Genomic DNA, 1,001 nt, shown 5'->3' on the forward strand with positions numbered 1-1,001 from the left:
GGGCTCGGCGCGGCTCGGCGCGGCTCGGCTCGGCGCGGCTCCGCCCGCTGCCCGGCGGCGGGGCGCTGTTGCAGGCGGCTGCGGGCCGGGCCGGGCGGGTGGCGCAGCGCCGTGCCCGTCTCTCTCCGGCCGCGGGGCGGGAGGAGCCGCGGGGCTCCCCATGAAGCGGCGGAGGATGAACAAGCTCTACATCGGCAACCTCAGCCCCGCCGCCACCGCCGACGACCTCAAGCGGCTCTTCGGGGACAGGAAGCTGCCCCTGGCCGGCCAGGTCCTGCTCAAGTCCGGCTACGCCTTCGTGGATTTCCCGGACCAGAACTGGGCCATCCGGGCCATCGAGACCCTCTCGGGTGAGCGGCGCCGCGGCCCCCCCCGGCTCCCCCCGCCGGGCCCCCCCCGGCCGCCCCGCTCCCCCCCCGGCCCGGCGGCTCCGGCCCCGGCTGATTTTTCGCTGATTTTTTTCTCCGATTTTATTGAGGGGCAGCCGAACGCCGGGCCCCCCCGCCGGCCGCCCCCCCGGCACCCCCCCGGCCCCGGGCACCTTATTACGAGGTGCCCTGCCCCAACTCGCCGGGGGCGCCGAGCGGGGGGCGGCCGAAGGGGCGGCTGGGGGGGGGGCAGCGCGGAGCCGGGCGGCGGCGGGAGCGGAGGGGGGGGAAGCGCCTCCGGGGCCCGGGAGGCAGGGGGAGAGGAGGACGAGGGGGATGAAGGCCGGAGGGGGCGGCGGGGGGGGTCCCGGGGAGAAGCCGGGGGGGGGGGGAGGCGGCGGCGAGCCCCGCCGACGCTGAGCCCGCTGTCCCCGCAGGTAAAGCGGAGCTGCACGGCAAAGTGCTGGAGGTGGATTACTCCGTGCCCAAAAAGCTCAGGTGAGGCGTGGGATGGTCGGGGAGGGGGGGGCGAGGGGGGGCGCACGCCCCACGCACACGCGTGGGGGGGCAGCGGGAGCAGCGCCGGGTTTTACTTTCGCTACGCTCCGCGGCGGAGCGGGGGGGGGGGGGGGG

The 1,001-nt window shown here is 77.7% G+C and overlaps 1 protein-coding gene across 1 annotated transcript in view; it reads left to right on the plus strand.

The window, feature by feature from the left end:
- The first annotated feature begins 34 nt into the window (after window positions 1-34).
- Window positions 35-1,001, plus strand: part of IGF2BP2 (insulin like growth factor 2 mRNA binding protein 2) — a 21,592-nt gene continuing 20,625 nt past the window's right edge. The window contains exons 1-2 of the mRNA XM_035334548.1: window positions 35-350; window positions 806-866. Of these exons, the coding sequence (XP_035190439.1) occupies window positions 161-350; window positions 806-866 (251 nt within the window). The 5' untranslated portion in view covers window positions 35-160. The remainder of the gene's footprint in view (window positions 351-805; window positions 867-1,001) is intronic.

Source organism: Oxyura jamaicensis, chromosome 9 (assembly GCF_011077185.1).
Source record: "Oxyura jamaicensis isolate SHBP4307 breed ruddy duck chromosome 9, BPBGC_Ojam_1.0, whole genome shotgun sequence".
In the NCBI taxonomy this organism is placed as follows: domain Eukaryota; kingdom Metazoa; phylum Chordata; class Aves; order Anseriformes; family Anatidae; genus Oxyura; species Oxyura jamaicensis.